The 19,692-nt window shown below is 50.3% G+C and overlaps 1 protein-coding gene across 1 annotated transcript; it reads left to right on the forward strand.

Moving 5' to 3' along the window:
• The first annotated feature begins 12,809 nt into the window (after positions 1-12,809).
• Positions 12,810-19,055, forward strand: PDRG1 (p53 and DNA damage regulated 1). The gene is made up of 5 exons (XM_058562967.1): positions 12,810-12,967; positions 14,488-14,563; positions 15,410-15,484; positions 17,444-17,524; positions 18,117-19,055. Exons 1-5 carry the CDS (start codon positions 12,881-12,883, stop codon positions 18,197-18,199), a joined length of 402 nt encoding a protein of 133 aa, XP_058418950.1. The 5' UTR covers positions 12,810-12,880; the 3' UTR covers positions 18,200-19,055.
• The last annotated feature ends 637 nt before the right edge of the window (positions 19,056-19,692 follow it).

Consider the following 19,692-nt stretch of genomic DNA (forward strand, 5'->3'; position numbering starts at 1 on the left):
GCGGTAGGGTCCCTCATACATCCTGGATACCCCCAGCTCATTCTTTGCTCAGATTGGATGTACCAGGGCATTTACTATACAAATGCTCATGTAGCAGTTTCTCTTTGCCTGGGACTATTCTAAGCACTGTACAATTACTAACTCATTTTATCCTCACGGTCTGTGTGGTAGTCTGTATTTCTTCCCTGCCATTTTACAGATGAAGAAACTAAGTCAGAGAAGGTAATTCAGTTGTCTGGAGTTATACAGTTAGTAAGTGCTAGAGCTTAATTCAAGCCCATCATCTGGCTCCAGAATAGGCTCTGCTACCTCCTAAGGGGAGGAGGAGAGTTAGGTGAGAAGGGGAGGAAGGGTGGGGGGGAGGTGCAAGGACCATCCCGCCTCAGAGTGGCAGGGAAGGGAAGATGAAGGGAGACAGCTGCCCTGGGTCAGGAAGGAGCAGCCATCTGCAGTCCTGCAGCCCAGCATCCCTTTCGTGTTCACGGACTGTTTTGGTCCCAGCAATGCTCAGGAGGTTGGAGTGCCAGCTGTTGCCCAGGGCTGAGAATGGAGGAGGAAGAGTTAGGGATTAAGGGAGTTTGCCAGGCTGGATTCAAAGCTTACAGTCCCTATCCATGGGCATGTGGGAGTTTTTGTGGGTTGGGCTGGAGTGAGGGCGCGGGGGCGGGGGCATGGGATCCAACTCTTAATGTGATTTAGAAAAGAGCAGTATCTCTGCCTTTTCTTTTTCTCCTACACCCCTAGGCAGGGAGACTCAGGGAATGCACAAAGCCCTGGCAGAGGGAAGTTCTGACCCTGGACCCCCTTATGGCCCTGGGCCAGTTCCAGCATTTGTCTGGACCTCTGCTTTCTCACAGGTGGCTGGATGGGGCCTGACAGACTTAGGTTCTCACCTCTGGGCCCTACCCAAACAGAGGCAGCCCCTCTACCTCCCATGCCTCTCCACATTCCAGGATCAGCCTGTTCAAACAGGCAGTAGAAGACAAGATTTTACGTCTGCTACTTTGGAGCCAGGAGACCTGGGTTCAAAACCTACTCATCCCTTCCTGGCTCCATGACCTTGGACAACTCATTCAATTTCTCTTAGATACAGAAAAAAAAGTAAAATGAAGGATAACCAGTGCCTTCCTCCTGTGGTGAGGATAATTAATGCTAATTATTAGCTGGGGTGATACCTCCCACAAGAAGCCCTCCTGGATCTCCCACCCAGCTGTGCCCTGCTCCCTATCCCTCAGAGAAGTGTCCCTGAGACTCCCTTGTTATGGGCTTCCATGACACTTTAGTTTTTTCCTTCTTAACATCAGTACACAGTTTATCTTTTTATGTTTGCCTGTTTGGAATTGCCTGGGATCTCCACGCGAGCTGAGACAATTCATCTATTTTCTTCACCACCAAATTGCCCAGTGCCCAGTGCTATGCCTAGCACTCAATAGGTATTCTACAGAAATCATTGAATGAATGAATGATCAACTCTGTGAAATAGGTTCCGTTATTCTCCCCATTTTATAAACAAGGTAACTGATTTAGACAAAAGCAGTGACTTACAGAATTATCAAGTCCTTCTGTGTGTCAGGAGCCATGCTAAGAACTTTACTGATATTACCACCTGTTATCCTCAAACCAGCCATTTTTTGGGTGAAGAAACTGAGACTCAGGAGGTGCTATCTCTTGCCAAAGGCCATTAGTTAGGAAGTAACAGAGTAGGCATTCAAGAACTCTAGTTCAGGCAACTAGGGGAGGTGACACAGAGGAAGGATTTGATGGGGCATCTGAACCATGGGTCAGGTATGGGAGTGACCCACCAGTCAGTGGTACTGTGGTGGGGCCTCTGCCCTGAGTGAGTTTGGACTGGTGTATTCTGAGTGGCCTGAGATCAGAGATCAGGGATTCAGACTAGGACCCATAAGGGAGCATAGGAGTGGTGTTCCAGGGATAGGGGTGGGGGGGCTTGGGGGGCAGAACAGCTTGGGCAAAGGCTCTGCAAGGGGACTGAGCCAGGCCCATTCAAGGGCTAAAAAGAGGCTGGGTCTGGCTGGTGTGGAGGGAGAAGGTGGACCACAGCTGGTCAGAACTGGACAGGCCCTTTGAGATCCCACCCAGTTCCCTGAGCCCCTCTCTTACTTTACGGACGGGATACTGAGGTCCAGAGAGGAATCCCATATCTAGCAAGTTCCAGAAGCAAATCAGGGAGCCTTTGCTTAGTCCCCAAGGGCATGGTCTCTGGGCTTTGTTGGGAATCACTCAGGAAGAGTCCCCATCGCATTTCCTCAATTAGCTGAGAGCTCAGTCTATGTCTCCTGCACCCTCCGCTTGGACCAGTTTCTAATAATATTTCCTTAGTTCCTGTGCAAACTATGCACAAAATAATTGACACAGCATTGTTTATAACAGCAAATATTGGGAACAACCCAAATGCCTATCAGCAGGGAACTGGCTAAATAAATCATGGACTTCCTGACAATGGAATGGCACGTGGCAGTAAAGGAGGGGATGAAGCTCTCTATCTCCTGACACAGATGGGCTTCCACAGGGAAGTGAAGCTGGGTGAAAAGGGGGGAATAATAATCTAATTTTAATTTGTTTGTATATGCATAAAGAAACTTTGGACATTTACATAAGAAAACAAGAAGAGATTACTGAAGGGGGCACTGGGCAGAAGGGGAACAAGGATGGGATGGAGACTTCATTATATGTCTATTTATAATTTTTTTGGGAATCATGTGAATGTATTTACCTATTAATACAATAAAGTGGTAATGGGGACAGCTGCTTCTCAGCGACTGGTGAATGTTGTCATACGGGAATGGGTGGTCAGTATGGTCAGATTTTCTAATTATTCAAGAGAAGCCAGAAATATGGATTTTATTGTAAAAGCTCTTGGTTTTTAAACGTTGGCTCCATTTTTTATCAAACACTTTTCAGGCCAAGTAAATAGGTCAGTGGGTCAGACGTGGCCTGAGGGCCACCAGTTTTCAGTCTCAGCTCTAATAGCTTCCTGCTCCCAGGGCTGGAGTTCTCAGCACCCCAGGTCTCTGCCCCAACGTGGGCAGCTGCGGGTGGAAAGCGCTTTGTCCTGCCCCTCTCCTGGCACCCTCCTACCTTTGCCCCTTGGGGCTGTGACATTTGGGGCTTTTAACTCAAGATCTGGAAGGCAGAGAGGGGTTATGAACTCTCGGATAATTCCCTCCCCCGGGGCCCTGCAGGCTTCGAGGCCCAGCTGCCTCCTGCTGCCCACCCATCTGTCCCTGGGAGGTGGGGACAGGAGTGGGCTGGCAGTGATGGGGGAGGGCAGGACTCCCCGCTCTGAGCCTCAGATCACTGGGCTCTGTCCAGATCCAGAATCCAAGAGGAAAAAGCTAGAGATTGTGAGAAAAGAAAAACAGGGGCTTGGCTGCACCTAGTTAGTATGTGCTGAGGGAATTCACCAAATTACCAAATGCCAGAGCTGGAAAAGCTAAGGGACCATCTCATCCAACCAGCTCATCGCAGAGATGCAGAGACCAACCCCCGCCCCCACCACACCACCCCAGGCTATGCCCTTCTCACCTCTCTCCTGGACAACTGGGCTGCACCAGCCACCTCATTGGGCTTCCGCAGCCCTTCTTTCCCCTCCTAATGCTCAATCTCCACCATTAGCCAAAGGGGCCTTTTCAAAAGAGAAACCTGATCAGATCCCATGTCTGCTCAGAACGTTCTAACTACCTACCTCACTTTGAGCTGAAGTCCTCAGCCCTGCCTACAATCTCTCTCCTGCTCCCCTCTCGGACCTCACCTCCTTCCTTCTTTTCCTCACTCATTCTCTTCCAGCCACACTGATTCTTTGCTACTCCTTTAACACACCAACCTTCTCCCTCCCACCTGGCTTTTGTTCTTGCTGTTCCCAGGTATTCACAAGGCTCCGTCTTTCTCTCCTCTAAAATGTTGCCTCTTCAGAGGGGTTTTCCTGATCATTTCCCCTGACGCTCTATCCCCTCACCTGCCTTACTTTTTATCCACAGCGTTTGTCACTACATGATGTTATAATATGTATTTATTTGTTTCTTGTCTAGAATATAAGATCTATGAAGGCAGCAGTCACGCCGGGATTGTTCACCACTGTGTCCTCAGCACTTAGCAGAGGCTGACACATAGATGCTTAGTGATCCTGAGCCAGCCGTGACATGAAAGGGCACAGGTCTACAATTCAGGTGACAGCCAGGCCTGATTCTGCCATTACCTGCGTAGGTGACCTTGAGCAAGTCACCTCACCTCTCTGGGCCTCAGTTTCCTCATTTGTAAAACAAGGGAGTCACTAACACACCTTCAATTCAACAGTCCTGAGTTGTCTTCTCTGTTCTGATGTCACTTTCTTCCCTATAGAATCTGAAAATCCTTTAAACAAACAAATTAGCATTTATTTATTGAATAGGTAATACATCCACATGGTTCAAAATTCAAGGGTACAAAGCGGACACATTCATCTCTCCAACCTTGTCCTCTAGCCACCCGTTCCCCTTCCCAAAGGCAACCAATGGTACAAGTTTCTTCTCTCTCTCTCCCCTCTCTCAGCTACTTATCTCTATACTCTCATCCACTATTTTCAAACAAATGATAGTTTAATTCTATACAGGTCTGTATTTTGCCTTTTTTCACATAACAGCATTTTTGGAGATTGCTCTGTAACAATCTCCAAAAATCTGTGCGTAGAGAGACCCTTGTTCTTTTTCATGGCATCACAGCATTCCATGGCATGGATGTACCATAATTTACTTCACCATTCCCCTAAATGATGGGCAGTTAGGTTGTCTCCAGCCTCTTCCAACAATACTTCAGTGAATAACTTTATGGGCACACCATTTTGGACATCTGTAGAATAAATGGCCTTGCTGATGGAGTGGGATGTGTGTTTATAATTTGGTAGATGCCCTCCATAAGGACTATACCAATTTGTCCCCCACACACCAGCATTGAGTGAAAGTGCTCATAAAAGACCTTTTAAAATGGACTGCAGTAAGCCCTCAAGACTCCTTATAGATGGGTGAATCACTCCACCTGGCTAAGCCTGTTTCCTCTTCAATAAAATGAGTATCCTTCTCATGGGGTGGTAGTGAGGATCAAATGAGACAGTGCATGGAAAGTGCTCAGTACAGTTCCTGGCACACAGTAGGGCCTCTATGAAGGTTAGCCATTCGTCCTCTGCTTAATGTTATTATCCACCCCCAGACTGTGAGCCCTGTGGGAACAAGGACCTTGTCTGTCTTGCTCACTGCTGTAGCACAGCTCCTGGCTAATGGAAGGTGTTCAATAATTATGTATTGAGTGAATTTGTCCACTTTCCAACTTTGCTCGGCCCACCAGGCCCTCTGTTGTGACCTAGCCCCTGCCTATCCATTCAGCCTCATCTTCGATCCCTCTCCCCTCCTCTCCTAGGGCTCAAGCCACGCTGGCCTCCTCCAGGTTCCCTCCTACCACAGTGCGTTTGCACTTGCTGTTTCTCCTGCCTGAAACAATTTCTTTACCCCACCTGCCCACAGCTTCTCTGTTTGCTTAGTTTATTTCTACTCACCCTTAGATCTCAGGTCAAATGTCACTTTCTTAAGAAAGTTTCCTCCACATCCACTCCCTGATTTAGGTTAGGACCCACCTCTATCCCATCTCATTGGAATCTGAGCTTTTCATCTGAGCCTTATCATGCTAGGAATGGTACATGCATGAATGTCAGTCTTATCCTTGTGATCAAAACCCCGTGAGGCTCAGGACTGGCCCTGTCCTGTTTACCATTGGGTCACCAGGGGCTGGCACAATGTAGGCATCAATAACCATTGCCTTCAGTGAATAAGTGGATGCTAACATCCATTTTACAGTTGGGTTGAGTCACTTATCCCTACTCAAGACAGAAAAAGTCTTGATTCCATGTTCCATCCTCTTTCCAGTGGAATGAGCTACTCCTGAAAGGTCCTGGTTGATAAAGAAGGCGAGAGAGACAGAGACAGAGAGACAGGACACTTAATTCCTTCCAAGGCATGATTAGATCTGCTGAGTCACTGAAGTCATTCAGCAGACCTCTCCTGAGGCATCCTCTGAGAGTCCTGGGCACCAAGGGGAAGCCCACAGAGCCCCTAGCCTCAGCAGGCTCCCAGGCCAGTGAGAAAGCCTAAACCACGGCAAAAGTAGGTCTAGTCCAAAACAAGAAAGTGATCGATGTCAGAAGAAAAGGAGGATCGAGTTTCCCCTGGAAGACCTGAGGGACAGTGACCCTTCTGGGGGATCAGATCGGGGACGGGGCGGGGGGCATCTTCTAGGAGGAGGGACCTTAAGGGAAGAGTAAGCACTCAAGAAGCAGAGAAGGAAAACAAAGGATATTCCAGGCAGAGGGCACAGCCTGAGCAAAGGCAGAGAGGTGGGAAAGTCAGGGTGTTTTAGGGAACTAGGGTTCAAGAAGAGTGGAGAAAGATGAGGCAGAGAAGAGGTTAAACTCACAGACGAGGACAAGGAGACGTGTCGCCAAGGACCACTGCAGCACTTCTTATAAGCCCCCCAAATGGAAAACAACTTAAATATCCCTCCACAAGAGGATGGTTCAGTAAATATGATACTTACAACCACTACACTGGAAAGCTGTAGATAAGTGGATAATACCTAACGTTGGTGAGGATGTGCACCCCTGGTCAGGGTGTAAATGAGTACAGTCATTCTGGACAGGAAGGTGGCAGGACTTAGGAAAAAGAAGTGAGTGCATGCCCCGTGACACAGCAAGAGCCCACTCGGGTGGTCAGTGCGGCACTGTGTGTGCTGATGGGGAGAAAAAGGAGACTCAAGCATCCATAACCAAGGGAGAGGACAAGTGAAATGTGGGGAAGCAGCTCTGGGTTCCCCGGAGCTCCCAGGAACAAGGAACTAGAGGTATAGAGAGTACATGGATAAATCTGAGAAACGTAGAGATGAGCAAAAAAAAAGAAAAGTAGGAAATGAACATGACTGACAGCACAATAATATTTATGTGGATTAAAAATACATACCCACTTTATCAGTATATACTAAAACTAAACATACCCAGCAATCCCATTCCTAGGTATACACACAACAGAAATGCATATGTATGCGAGTGTACCCAAAGATGCATACACGACTGTTCATACCTGCACTATTTGTAATAACCCCTAGCTAGAAACCACCACATGTCCACCAATGTCAGAATGGTTTAACTGCGGTGTCATCATTCAATGGAATACTCTACGGCATGGAGAGTAAGTGATCTACACCTACACACAGCAATAGAGACAAATCTCAGGAACAAAATGTTGAGCAAAAGAAGTCAGACACAAAAAAGCACATACTGTGTGATTCCCTTTGTATGAAGTTCAAAAACAGGCAAAACCAATGTATGGCGTAGAAGTCAGGGTGGTGGTTACCCTTGGGGTAGCGGTTGGGAGGGCTTGGATGGGATCTCCTGGGGAGGTTGCCCCTGATGTTCTGTTGCTTGATTTGAAGGCTGGTTACATGACGTGTTCAGTTTCTGAAAGCTCATAAACTGTGTACTTATGATTGCACACTCTTCTGTGTGTGTTACACCTTAATAAGGATTTGAAAAATATATAAACATGTGAAACAACTACTATGCATTTTGCACGAAATCTTGAATACTTAAGGACATATGTCGAACACAGAAGAGAGGGTGTCAGTGAGGTCAGAATTGAGTGGGCCTGGAGAAAAGGAGAAAATTGTATCAACAAAAGAGAGTCCCTGCAGACTAGCTCATGACCGTGTGCTAAGAGCCGAGAGCTGGGACGAATTCAACCCTCTGTACTTCAGTGCAAGAAAAATAAATGTAAAATTTAATTTAGAAAACCAGATAAACAAACGAATTATGATGCTTATACACTATAGAATATTTTATAGCCGTCAGAAAATAGGAGATGTGGATATACCAATCAAAGATGGCCAAGAGCAAACAGGCTGCAGAGTGATACATTTGTATTCAATGCCCTCCATCCCACCTTCCTACCCTGCCACTTGCGTAATTGTGCTACACATGTTCTCTGGGCTCCTAACTATGTCTTTAAATGAATATCACAGTTCTGAAAAGACACATCCAAACTGGGAGGGAACTGAGATGGGGGGAGGGCTGTCAAACGGAACTTTAGTCTTCTCTGTAATGTTTTCATTTTTGATAAGAAGAATCTATTCATGGAATTTAAAATGAATGGATTTAGTATTAAAGGTAGTAGTAAAGACCAGCTCAGGGAGGCCTGGAATGTTCTGGGCTTGTATTCTCTTTGAGATCACTTAAGCTTTTTCAAGTCAAGCCTTGGGACCATCTGTTGCCTGATGAAATCGAGGCATGGGGAGTTGGGAGACAGGTCCCCACCTGGCGGCCCCATCTGGCTGCATGACCTTGGGAGGGTCCCATCCTCTTTCCGGGCCTCAATGTCCTCATCTGCCCAATGGGAATCAGATTTCTGTGTTACCCGGAGATGTGGGAGGATGAAGTCAGGGCAGGAGGAGAATTGCATGAATATAAGGGATTATTCTCCGGGTCAGGGGAGGAGAGGGAGTGGAGGCTTTCCTTCCACCTGCCAAGCCCACAAGGGCGCAAAGGAAGCGGAGGGAGGAGCTGGGGACCACCCAGGAGAGCAAACAGTCCAACTGTGGGACAGGGGCATGTTGTGAGCAGCTGGGAGGCCCGGCCTGGACAACTCACAGGCCAGAGCCAGTGGGGCAGCCACCCAGGCTGCCTGGAGAATCGGGATATTGAACCGGTTTCTCGCTGCTCCCAGGCCCAGTGTAGCCGCAGCGCTGTCACCTCTCCAAGCCCCATCATCACGGTCCCACCTCCAACACCCCCCCAGAGGACTGCACCATGCTTGCCCCTTTTAGCCCATCCACAGCCAGAGGGGGCTTCACAAAGTAAACTCAATTGTGTCCTGTGCTTGCTCAGAACCCTCCAGTGGCTTCGCACTGATCTGAGAACAAAATCCAATCCCCTTACCTTAACTGGCAAGGCCTAGTGTGATCTGCCACTCCCACCCCCCACATCCAGCATAGGGGTTAAGACCCTGGCCTTAGAGAGGATCTGCCTTGGTTAGAATTCTGGCTCTTTTCCTCATTCATTCATTCAAAAATGTTTATTGAGCACCTTCTATGGTCCAGGCACTGTCTAGGCATTTGGGATACATCAGGAACAAATGAGACAAAAATTCCTGCTCTCACAGAGCTTCCTTTCTAGCAGAGAGAGATTAACAGTAAATATAAGTAAATTATATAGCATGTTGGAAAGTGAAAAATGTTATGGAAAAAAAGAAAAAGTAGAGCAGAGGAAGTGGATCAGGAATACTGGGAGTGGGAGGGTTGCATTTTTAAATAGAGTGGTCAGGGTAGGCCTCATTGAGAAGGTGAAATTTAAGCAAAGACTTATAGGAGGCAAGGGAGGGAGACATGTAGACATCAAGGGAAAGTGCAGGCAGAGGGAGCAGCCAGTGCAAAGGCCCTGAGGTGAGACTATGCCTGGCTTGTTTGAGGAACAGCAAGGAGGGGGGAGAGAGGTGGGAGATGCCTCAGAGAGGTAGGGCAGGTCACATAGGGCCTTGGGGGCCTCCGTGAGGCGTTTGGCTTTTACTGAGTGAGATGTGAGCATTGGAGGGTTTTGACCATGAATGAGTGGGGGACGCAGGACCAAGATGGAGAGGAAGTCAAACAGGGCTTGTGGATGTCGTATGGGTGGCAGCTCAGCCTGATCCCAGAGGGGAACTGTGGAGTATAAGTTACACCTCAGAGTTATCCGCCTACACGCCAGCATCCCAGGCAAGGCAGGTGGACTTTCCTATCCCTGCAGTGATGGGTCACAGCGTGGAGGGAGGGTAAGTCTCCCCGGAGCTCCGGCAGCCTGAGGGCAGTCCTCCCAAGGAGAGAAGGGGTGCTGGTCACTGAACACATACCCAAGGGGACACACAGAAACAGTAAAAGGAGACTCAAGGGGAATGGGTGGAGCATCATTCTTGTTGGCTCCAGTCCCCAAAGGCCAATGCCCCAGCAGCTACCTTCCTTTCAGCCCGGGCTTGAGGTGGCTAAAGATGGGGGCATACCCCAGTGTGACCAGGGAGAGTTTTTCTGGTTAGGAAAGACTTAGGGATCATCCCCACCCAGGCTGCAGAAGGATGCACCCTCTGCAAAATCCCGACCACGGAGCAGTCCAGTCATATAGACCTTCTGGGATGGGAACTAGCTACCCTTGAGTTAGCTCTGCTCATTGGATACTTTGGATTTTAGAAAGTTCTGCTTCATGCTGAGTCCACTCATTCATTCCATAAACACTGACTGAGCACCTACTGTGTGCCAGGCACCATTCTAGGTTCTGGAGACATTGCAGGGAACAAGACAGACTAGGTCCCCGCCCTGAGGAGCTCACGAATAGAGAGGGAGATGATTAGAGAAAAAAGATGGTGTGGTAAGTGCAGAGACAGGAGAAGCTCAGGAAGCTGTGGGGGCCCCAATTGTTGACCCTTGGAAATAGGTGACACCAAGCCAACAAGTGGGGGATACGTATTAGTTACACAGGTATACAGATGTGGGAGAAAATTAACCCAGGCTGATGGAGGAGTGTGTGCAAAGGCCTTGAGAATCCCACCACTGCTCACCATCCCCACTGCTTCCCTGGTCCAGTGACCATCCTCTCTTACCTGGATGATTGCAGCAGCCTCCTCTTGGGTCTCCCACAGGGGGGCAAAGAAGCTGGGCTATGCAGCCACTAACTCCTCTCTCTTCTTGGTTGAGGGCTGCTCCTGTGGGTAACTCATCGGCTTTCCCCACTCAACCTGCATCCGTGAGCTCAGAAGCAGGAAGCCACAGGCCTGTGCAGCAGTGTCTGCAGGCGACTGCCAGGGAGGGCCTTGCCCATTTGGACAGGGCACCTACAGCCCTTTCTATAGCCCCATATGCTTAACGCCGCCTTCCTCCTTCTGCCCTCATTTCTTACCTCTCCTCCTTGCTCATTCTGTTCCACCTACACTGGCCTCGCTGTCCTTCCAACTTGCCAAACAAAGGCTCATCTCAGGGCCTTGGTGTTTGTTGTTCCCTCTGCCCGGAATGCTCTTCCCCCAGATATCCACATGGCTCACTCCTCACCTCCTCCGCATCTCTGCTGAAATGCCAACTCTTCAGAGAAGCCCTCCTTGACCACCTTTTCTCAGACAGCTCCTCCCTCATTCCCTCTCCACCTTGGCCTGCTCTGTTGTTCTCAAAGCACTCGTCACCACCTGACATATGATACATTTACTTGTCCATGTGTTTATTGACGGTCTCTCCCACCAGACTGGAAGCTTTCTGAGGGCAAGGACCATGTCTGGTTTTGTTCCTGGTGGAATCCCTATAACAGGGCCAGGGCAGTGAATAAATATTTGTGAAATAGATGGTTCTGGAACATAAGTGGTTCTGAAGCAAGAGTTTTTCCAGGTCTGACTGTCTCAAAGTCTTGGGTATGACGTCCCTCCCCAACACTTCTAGAGGCCAGGGGTGCCCTCTAAGGGCCGGTCACGGCCAAGAAGCTGCCAACCCGGGAGGCTCCCTCAACCCTTCCCCATCCGGGCCCAACTAGCAGGGGTCAGGGGTCAGCCTGGTCCAGCCCTCTTTGGGCCCCAAAGAGGAGACCCAGTTCTGGGGTCCAGGCCCCAGGGAGGCCTGGTGAGCCCAGTTGCTCCTTTGGCAAATGTTCCCCCTTCCTTCACAGGGCCTGTGTCTGCGTTTCTGAACCAGAAGGTGTTTACACAAAACATCCTGGGTTTGGCAACAAATTCACCCTCAGTGAGGAATCCTTAATGAATCTCCTTCTTTCTCCATGCCAGGCGGCTGCAGGGATAATTAGCTGGGCCTCTAGCAGCTGAAGGAAGCCAAAGGCCAGAAAATGAGGAGGCGCTCCTGGGACTGCTGGGGCCACAGTTTGGGGAGAGTTTCTTTTCAAGATCCAGAGACAGCTGTGGTTGGAGACCAGAGCGCTTCTAGACTCACGTTTGCTTCTGATATGTGTGTGACAAAGAATTGCCCTTCTCCCGGCCTCAGTCTGCAGCCGTGAAATGGGGCAGTAATAACCCACCCATACAAAGGTTGTTGTGAAATTCAAGTAAGGCAAGGGGTGGAAAGGGCTTGGTTCCAAGGGGCCAAAAGGGGAGAATAAGACGCTGGACTCAGGGAGGCAGGAGGTCAGAGTTCTCGTATCAGGTCTGCTGTTGACTTTTTGCAGTCCTCATCGCCCTCTGAGCCTTGTTCTTCTAGCCGTACACAGAGTGGTTTGGGCATAACGATCTCTAGGGAACTCGCTGGTTATGAAGGGCAGCCACTTTCCACCTGCCTGCCTCTTCTTGGAGGTCCTCCCGGATCCTACAGTCCACAGTGATTCGCTTTCCGGAACTCACAGACTTTATTGCTCACTGCCCATGGTTTTCCAGCCCCTTCCTTGGGTCTAGGTCAACTACGCTGGACATTGGGCCCAACACAGGGGTTCAATGAACACTGGTCAAACTGAATTGAAAGTGATTCCTGCCTCCTTCTAGTCCTGCAGAGAGACAATGAGGGGGATCTTTATTGACTTCCGTTTTATAAATTGGAAACTGAAGGCGTCAGAGGTTCACTATAAGTCACACTGCCACATGGGCCTCCTTGGTGTTCCTCAAACAGGGGAAGAATGATTTATATTTCTCCAAAGCTCTCTCACGCGCTCCAGCCGCGCCCCAAAGCAAGGCCCCGCCTCCCGTGTCCGGCTGGCGAGCGTGCGTTGGAGCCTGCGCGCCACGGTTCTGCTTTAGTTGCGCATGCGCGCCGGCAGGCCTGTCAGAGCGGCGCCTGCGCAGGCGGAGACGGAGCGGAGCTAGAGTCGGCTTGTGTGGGAGCAGAGTCCGAGCTGGTGGGCTTCATGCTGTCGCCCGAGGCGGAGCGGGTGCTGCGGTACCTGGTGGAGGTGGAGGAGCTCGCCGAGGAGGTGCTGGCGGACAAGCGGCAGGTGGGAGGCCCGTCCGCGGCGCTGGGGCCGGGGTTGGGCGCTTGCGGCCTGGCGGCGGGCGCCGTGGGGAAGCGCGCGGGTCCGGAGTCTGGCTCGGGCACCGGCTCTCAGCGAGTTGATCCGGGCAGGTGCGCTGATGGTTGTGACGGTTGTGAGATAATGTGGGTCAGACGCTTGGCACAGCGCCGCGCTTCGCTCATTTATTCGGCCCCCATTAAGTGAGCGGCTGCTCTGTGCTAGGCCTTCCCTCTCCATCCTTCCTCTGCCCCTTGCCGTGCTGTCTGGATCCTGACCGTTGCTCCTTTGGGCGGTGTACGTGAACACGTTTTTCAAAATGCAGTTCCTGGGCCCCCTAATTGATCTAGGCTACACCGCCCGGGTCCAGGCCCTGAGGGGAGAAGAGGACCAGAAAAGAGGCCTGAGTGGTCTTGTGATGGCGCGGGAGTGGGGACGTTGGAGGAAGGTGGGGCGCATCAGGGGGGACCTTGTAGACCGGCCCAGCGATTTGGGTCTGGTTGTAATTGAAGTGTCTGAAAGGAGTTCATGGGGGCGAAGGGAGGATGATGGAATTGGATTTAGGTTTTAAAAGAATCCCTTTGGCCTCTTGTGGGGCACAGAATATAGTGGGGGACAAGGGGCCTGTGAGGGGCCATTGCCATGGTCCAGGTGAGAGATGCATTTGGACCAGGGGGGCGGTGATGGAGACAAGAGAATGGGTCTGAAATATATTTTGGAGATGGACTTAGTGGGCCTTGATGATGGTTACATAGAGGGGTGAGGGAGTGGGAGGATCAAGAATGGTTCCTGACTGCTCATCTGCAGTTAGAAAGATTGCGTGGGTGGTCGGGTATTTACTGAGAAGGGGAAGAGCTCATTAAACACTGCATCAAGGTGAGCTGGGTGATAGTAATACTAGCAGTTAAAGTTTATCAAGTACTTAGTGTGTGTCAAGTACTGTGCTAAGGAAGGTGAAATTACACAGCTCGTAGGCAGCAGGATTCAAGCCTGGTCTTGGGGCTCCAGAGCCAGTGCTCCCAGGCAGTATACCTCACTACCTCCTCACTTCCTTATTAGCTATTGCCATGTTACCACCATCTCAGTGCCCCCACCCCTGCTGTTCCAGTCTAGTATTTTAGGATTTCTCATGATACGAGGTCAAAATCAGATGGAGGAGCTAATCCAGGGAGAGGACTCCACTCCCCTGGTGATTCTGAAATGCCCAAGAGCTTGAGAACTAGTGCTCCAGTGGGTAATAAGAAATTATCCGTTTAGTCAGCAAACGTTTTCCCAGCATCTTCTCTGGGAGGAAGACACCTGCACAAAGCGTGGTCTTTAAGGACCTGGAAGCTGAGTGGGGAAAGAGAAACATTCATACATCAGCCCCTTTTAGACAGGACATTGGAAGTAACCCAGGAGTGACGCCTCGTTCTCTGTTAGGTTTTAAGAGCCCCTGGTCTGTTGGGGGGTGACAGGTAGGAGCAAGAGGCAGCTGAGTTCCCTCCTGCCCCTGTGCTTTTCAGATTGTGGACCTGGACACCAAAAGGAATCAGAACCGAGAGGGCCTGAGAGCCCTGCAGAGGGACCTGAGCCTCTCTGGTAAGTCAAGACGACATAATTACGTAATTGAAAATTGGGGGAAAGCCGAAGATGGAACTGGACGTGGGGTAGGTGTTGGAGGAAGGGATGGGGTTCTTTAGATGAGGCCAAGTGGCTGTGACAGGGTAAGCAGTGGGGGAGGGGTGCGTGATAAGGCTGGAGAGATGGGCAGAGGCCAGGCCATAATGAAGGGCCTTGGGGGCCGAGGGAAGAAGTTCGAGTTTTGTTTCAAGCGCCCTGGAAAGCCTGAAACCTTCCAGTTGCTTCTCATCTCACCAGAGTAAGACCCAGTCCTGCGAGACCCCAAGTAGTCCAGACCCACTTGAACTCTCCACGATCATCTCCTCTACTCTCCCCATCACTCACTCTCCATCTACACTGGTTTTCTTGCCGTTTCTAACACTCCAGGCACATTACTGAGCTGTTTCTGTTTCCTCTGCCTGGCTCGCTCTTTCCCCAGATGTCTGCAGGGCTCACGTCCTCACTCTCCTTACTTTCTTTGGGTCTCTGCCCAAATGTCAAAGAAGTGAGAAATTTCTCACACTGAGAAATTCCTCTCAGTGAGACCTTCTCGGACCACCTGGTGTAAGTAACAGGTCCCTCGCCTACTCTGGCATTGCCCATCCCTCTCACTGTGCTTTATTTTTCTCTACAGTACTTAGACTTGTCAGCGTCTGACAGAGCATATCTTTGCTTATTTGTTTCCTCTCCACCATTACAGCATAAGCTCTATGAGGGCAGGAACTTTGTCTTGTTCTGCTGTGTACTCAGCATCTAAAACAATGCCTGGAAGATAGTAAGTGCTCAAAAAATATTTGTTGAGGGAATGACTGTTTGCCATTTCAGAAGATGTGATGGTTTGCTTCGGGAACATGTTTATCAAGATGACTCACCCTGAGACGAAGGAAATGATTGAGAAAGGTAAGGCCTCCTGGGCACGGGTCAGGGACGCGGCTGCCTCCCACCCAGCCTCTGTCTTAACCCGGAACTGAGCGTCAGGCTTTGGGCAGCTCGACGAGAGGCGGCTCTGTTGACGGGTTCAGACTGATGTGAGTTTTAATCCCTGCTTTGCTGCCGAGTTATTTCCTCATCCCTAAAGGTGGGGTGCATCTATGTTGTGAAGTTGAGATCTAACAGTATGCCTGCCCAGCATAGTGCTTCTTTATCAGTGAGGAGCAGGGTGGGCCACAAATAACAGAAAACTCAACAAATGGAGGCTTAAGGAAATAGAGGAAGAAGTTGTCCAGAGGTGAGCGGTCCAGGACTGGCTCTGCTGTTTAGCAGTGTCAGCTTAGCATAGTCTCATGGTTGTTGTGTCCTCGCTGCAGGCCTCATGTCCACGTGCCAGGCTGGAGGAAAGGCAGAGGGCTTTCTCCATATGTGACCTTGCCTTCTATTTTGGAAGGAAGGCTGCCCTCCTCAGGGGCTTCCGACATCTCCTAGGCCAGCACTAAGTCTTATGGCCGCCCAGAGCTGCAGGGGAGCCTGCAGCGGGGGGTGAGCTTTGATTTTTCACATCCCCTGCAAGAGAGACTGAGTTGAAAATGCAGGTTTGGAGAGAGTGAACCTCTACGGTCTGCCACAGCCCAGCCCCTCCATGTATGTTACTCAAATCTTCACAGCCATGATCTTGGAGGCTCTTTGGAGAAGCATCATGAAGGCAAAAAGACAGGCTACAAATGGCCCCTTGTCTGGGAAAAGAGCAAGTTACGCATATTTTCTCTTCCCCACCCTTGGAAACGTAGGGGCCAGTAGGACCAGCAAGGTTGCCTCAGGCCCTGAAGATAGGGTATCTCTGTCCCTGTTGAAATAAAAATTCTAGCAAAGGAAACTAGATCAGCCTGGAGAAGTTTCCAGTTGTCCTATTGAAAAACACACACAAATATTATGGTTATAAAGTTAAGAGTTGTCATTGTGCTTGGATGGTGGGATGGAGACCGCTCAGGCTACATTTTCAGAAGAGGTTGTTGTCCTCAGCTCTCTCGGCCCACAAATGTGGTCTTGTCACCGTACCTGGAGGGGTTCTGAGACATCATCATCCCTGATTCTCAGGGATTGACACAGGCTAAACAAGCTTGTGAGAGATTGGGGTTACTCGTTTACAGTGAGACCTGGAACCATTGCCTAGGACAGAAGGCTCGGCTGGTCAGGGCTTCTCCCCATCAGAAGGAGTGAGTCTGGGGAAGACAGATGAGCCAGAGGGTCACTCGTGAGCAGGTGAGGCTGGTTGGGTGATGGTAGTCAGTTGTACCATCAAGCTTGGCTAGCCTCTACTTCTCCTGATGCAGTTTGCCTTCAGCTGCAGTCTGTTAGCGGTAAGATAACCTTTTCTCTTCCCTGTGGTTAATTAGGTGAAGCTTGAGCATTAAGTTTGGCATTGGTTGTTTAGATCGCATGTTAGCACATCATGCTTGTCTCAAAACCCCTCACCTTGACGGACGAGTTTGTAAAATTCCTCAGCCACCCATTTTCCAACCATCTTAGGGTGGGCTGAGTCTAGGTTCTTGATTTTGTTCTTACATTTGAATTTTCTGTAATTTCACCGTGGAGGGACCTAAAATCCTGATGTTTCTTCCCCCATCCACTGACCACCCCAAGCTACTCTGCATAATGAAAACAGGTCAGCAAGCTGAGTGTCAGGGCTGCTGTGCTCACTGTATCCTGGGCTCACTGAGTGCTCCTGGGCAGGTCACATCCCTTCTTTAGTCTTTAGTTCCTTCCTCAGTTGGTCTCTGAAGTCCGCTTTTCCTTCCCAAATGCTCAGAGCCCTTGCTTTCAAGGGGGGGGGGGGGGGGAGAGGCCAGCATCCCTGACTCCCTTTGGGTCAGTCTGTGTCTATAGTATAACCTTGTCCTCTGTTTGCCCATCTGATTTTTTTAGATCAGGATCATCTGGATAAAGAAATAGAGAAACTCCGGAAACAACTTAAAGTGAAGGTCAACCGCCTCTTTGAGGCCCAAGGTATTGGCCTGGGGCGGGGACTGGAAACCAGGAGGGGAGGGAACCATCAACTCAGAATTTGAAGGGCAGGGGTGGGAAGCCCCTCCCGGGTGGGCAATGGCCTGGGCTGCATGTGAGTGGCACTGAAGCTGTGGGCAGTGGGGAGTGGTTGTCTCTAGCCGTCCAGAGGTGGAATGGACAAGGAGGTCTGGGGTCTTATTCCTGGTGCGAGTTCTTTTCCAGGCACCAGGTACGGCCTGGTGTATCTCATATATCCTAGGGCATGGTGTGGGGACCAGGATAGCTCTCACTGAAGGAACTCAAGAAGGCCTCAGTCAGGGGTCGAGGTCAGAGCTGAATTTCTGGGTAAACCTAACCACTCCAGGTTGGTCACAGGTCTGGCAGAAATCTGGAGGTTTCCAGGCAGCAGAGTCATGACTCTGCAGGTTCTCAGTGACTCAGGAGCAGGTGTCGATGTGCGTTGTCCAGTGCATTGCAGAATGTGAGGCCCGTCTCTGTCAGACCTCAAGGCCAAGTGTTTGGCCTGACTCCAGGGCCAGTAGGTTGGACAGCTGGAGGCCAGACCTGCTGATGGATTGTTTTCTCCCCCTAGGCAAACCGGAGCTGAAGGGTTTTAACCTGAACCCCCTCAACCAGGACGAGCTTAAAGCTCTCAAGATCATCTTGAAAGGATGAAACTCAAGAACCAAGATGGGGGACCTAAGATCAGCATCCCCCCTGGGGTCATGGACGACCTAGGACTCTCCGACCTGGAAACCTGCAAGGAAAGGATCTACCCTGCAAGGGGACGGGCGTCAGGAATCTGGCCGTGGTTCCTGTATGGAACCTCTTTGTTTGTAGCACTTGGCTGCTCTGTGACGGCAGGAGGGAACCCTCAGCCTGCCTGGGTCTGCTGGGCCTGAGCATTGGGGCTGGATGGACACAAGACGCATTGACAGGCCCTGGCAGCCACCAGTGGGTGGGTGGGGGCCAGCCTGTGGGGGTGTGAGAATGTCTGCAACAGGCACTTCTAACAATGGCCCGCTGTTCAGATGGGCCCCAGGCAGGGAAGAGAGAGGGGAGGAGTGGGTGCTTCATTCCAGCATTCCTCTCAGAAAGGGAGAGAGACGTTTTCAAGTAGCATGTGTAACAGAATTAGAATAAATTCCAGGGGCCTCACAGGTGGTTTCTGAGTGAAGGACAGGATCTCGGTGCTTTGTGGTTCACCATAGCCATCTGTGGGGCAGGTGTGCCATTTCCCCCCACTGCCTCCATGTTCGCCATTTTTCCTGCTTGCCTCCAGGACGAGCCCAGAGTGGCTGCTCTTCAGGCAGGAAGGCCTTGCAGAGTCCTGCACCAGGGCTGGGGGAGGGGCTGCCTCTTACCATGCTATACACATCCAGGATGCCTGTCCACCACCTCTGAAGGCAGGCCTGGGCCAGTGCTGCTCGAGTTCCGTCTGCTTCAGGGGTCTCAGATCCTAATGTGAATGTGCTCTGAGGGCAAAACTGTCTCCCGTGTTCATTGAGGGCTCAATAAATGTTACCTAGCAGCTGCTAGTGTTTACCTGATTTGGTCTTTCATTGAGGGCACTGCACGCCCTTTAGGATACCACCTATGAGGGGGCGGTGGTTCCCCTTGAAATGACAGCAGGATTAGACAGGCAGCAACAACCACAAATGGTAGAATGGTGTGAGCACCACACCTTGCCTGGTCCCCTCACCCCAGTTGGCTCCAGCAGATAGCTTTATGGGAACACAGGCTGGTATGGCCAGAGCTCGTGGTTTTTTTTCCAAGAGGAGCTAGAAATTTGGGTTTTTAAATTCAGTCTGTCTTTTAAATATTGCTAATTCAGAAAAATTTTAGAAACTTGGATGTTGGCCAAACAAAATACCTTAGATAAGCCAAATTTGGCCCAGACCCACAATTTTTGCATCATGAATTTTTTAAGTAGAAATTACTGTGTTTTCCCCATGATGGCCCTAAGAAGTAGGGAAGTGGAATTAGAAACTAACTGTGCATCCACAGTAGACTAGTTAAAGGAATCCATAGCTCCAGATAGTGGAATACCATACAGCTATAATCAAGAATAAGGAAGTTCTGGGGCTGGCCTGGTGGCGCAGCAGTTAAGTGCACGCACTCCGTTTCAGCGGCCTGGGGTTTGCAGGTTCAGATCCTGGGCACGCACC

The sequence above is a fragment of the Diceros bicornis genome, chromosome 19 (genome assembly GCF_020826845.1).
Source record: "Diceros bicornis minor isolate mBicDic1 chromosome 19, mDicBic1.mat.cur, whole genome shotgun sequence".
Lineage (NCBI taxonomy): Eukaryota > Metazoa > Chordata > Mammalia > Perissodactyla > Rhinocerotidae > Diceros > Diceros bicornis.

Excerpts from the sequence above, each read along its gene's own strand:
- PDRG1 (XM_058562967.1), top strand. The coding sequence starts at position 12,881 with ATGCTGTCGCCCGAGGCGGAGCGGGTGCTGCGGTACCTGGTGGAGGTG. Across the intron at positions 14,564-15,409 it reads GAGGGACCTGAGCCTCTCTG|AAGATGTGATGGTTTGCTTC; the intron begins GTAAGTCAAGAC and ends TTGCCATTTCAG. Across the intron at positions 17,525-18,116 it reads CCGCCTCTTTGAGGCCCAAG|GCAAACCGGAGCTGAAGGGT; the intron begins GTATTGGCCTGG and ends TTCTCCCCCTAG.